This window comes from Trichinella spiralis (genome assembly GCF_000181795.1).
Source record: "Trichinella spiralis strain ISS 195 chromosome Unknown Scfld1817, whole genome shotgun sequence".
NCBI classification, from domain to species: Eukaryota; Metazoa; Nematoda; class Enoplea; order Trichinellida; family Trichinellidae; genus Trichinella; species Trichinella spiralis.
In genome coordinates this window covers 1-898 of record NW_003528756.1, presented here as the reverse complement: position 1 = coordinate 898, position 898 = coordinate 1, and the positions used below count along the sequence as shown (strand labels likewise).

General features: G+C 37.1%; 1 protein-coding gene across 1 annotated transcript; it reads left to right on the top strand.

Annotated features, from left to right (window-relative positions):
* The first annotated feature begins 91 nt into the window (after positions 1–91).
* Positions 92–751, top strand: Tsp_15894 (conserved hypothetical protein). Its single transcript, XM_003368825.1, has 2 exons — positions 92–514; positions 716–751. Exons 1-2 carry the CDS (start codon positions 92–94, stop codon positions 749–751), a joined length of 459 nt encoding a protein of 152 aa, XP_003368873.1.
* Positions 752–898: the final 147 nt, after the last annotated feature.

Sequence of the window (898 nt, the reverse complement as noted above, 5' to 3'; positions counted from 1 at the left end):
GTCTCACGGCAGTTATTGCCGATGTTTACTTTTAAATTCAACATTCTTAACATGGAATCTATCAAACGACCATATATACGACTGTGATGACATGAAATGTGATGTATTTATTTGTCAGAACGACGAATACACGGATTGCAACGAAACTAGAGTTGAAAACTGTACTTATGTATTGGAAGCCGGAGATTGTAAAGAATTCACTTACGAAGTGATATCTGAAAAAGAACATCCCTATGGAAGGGACTGTGAAGAACGAAATTACGGAGAATCATGCTTGTGCCCTTGCGCAGGAACATGGACTGAGTGGTCCATTGTATCACAAACGTGTGGTAAAGTTGTTTCCAATAGGTATCGTCCTACGCTGGATATGGTATCAGAAAATGAAAGTTGCGATGGAGCGGAAGATTCATGTTGCAAGGAGACCAAAGAGGACTTTGTAGTTTGCGATCACTACAAGTATACTAGGATTGAATATGAAACGTTCAAAGAGAAATGCGAACGGCAAAAGGGACAGGTGAAAGCGACAGAAATTGAGCTTGTATGCGTTTGTTTGCGTAGCGAGCAGTTTGGCGAATTTTGTGAAAAAAGTAATACTTAAAAAAAATTGCATATATTATCAGTGTAAAGTTTTTAATGGAGAATTTTAAGTTTTGAATTAATTTTTATTTTGACTGTTGTTAAAGTAGCGAGTTTAATCTGTAATTTAATGTTTCAGCTGCAGATTTATGCAGTGAGCACAAATGGTGTCTAAATGGAGGCACCTGCCGCAACTTCAGAGGGAATTATAGATGTCATTGTACCAACGGTTTTTCAGGAATGAACTGCACCGATGGTAATTACGTCCTTTTTTATTTTTAGTATTTATTGCAAATTAATATCAGCAATGAGCGGAATATGC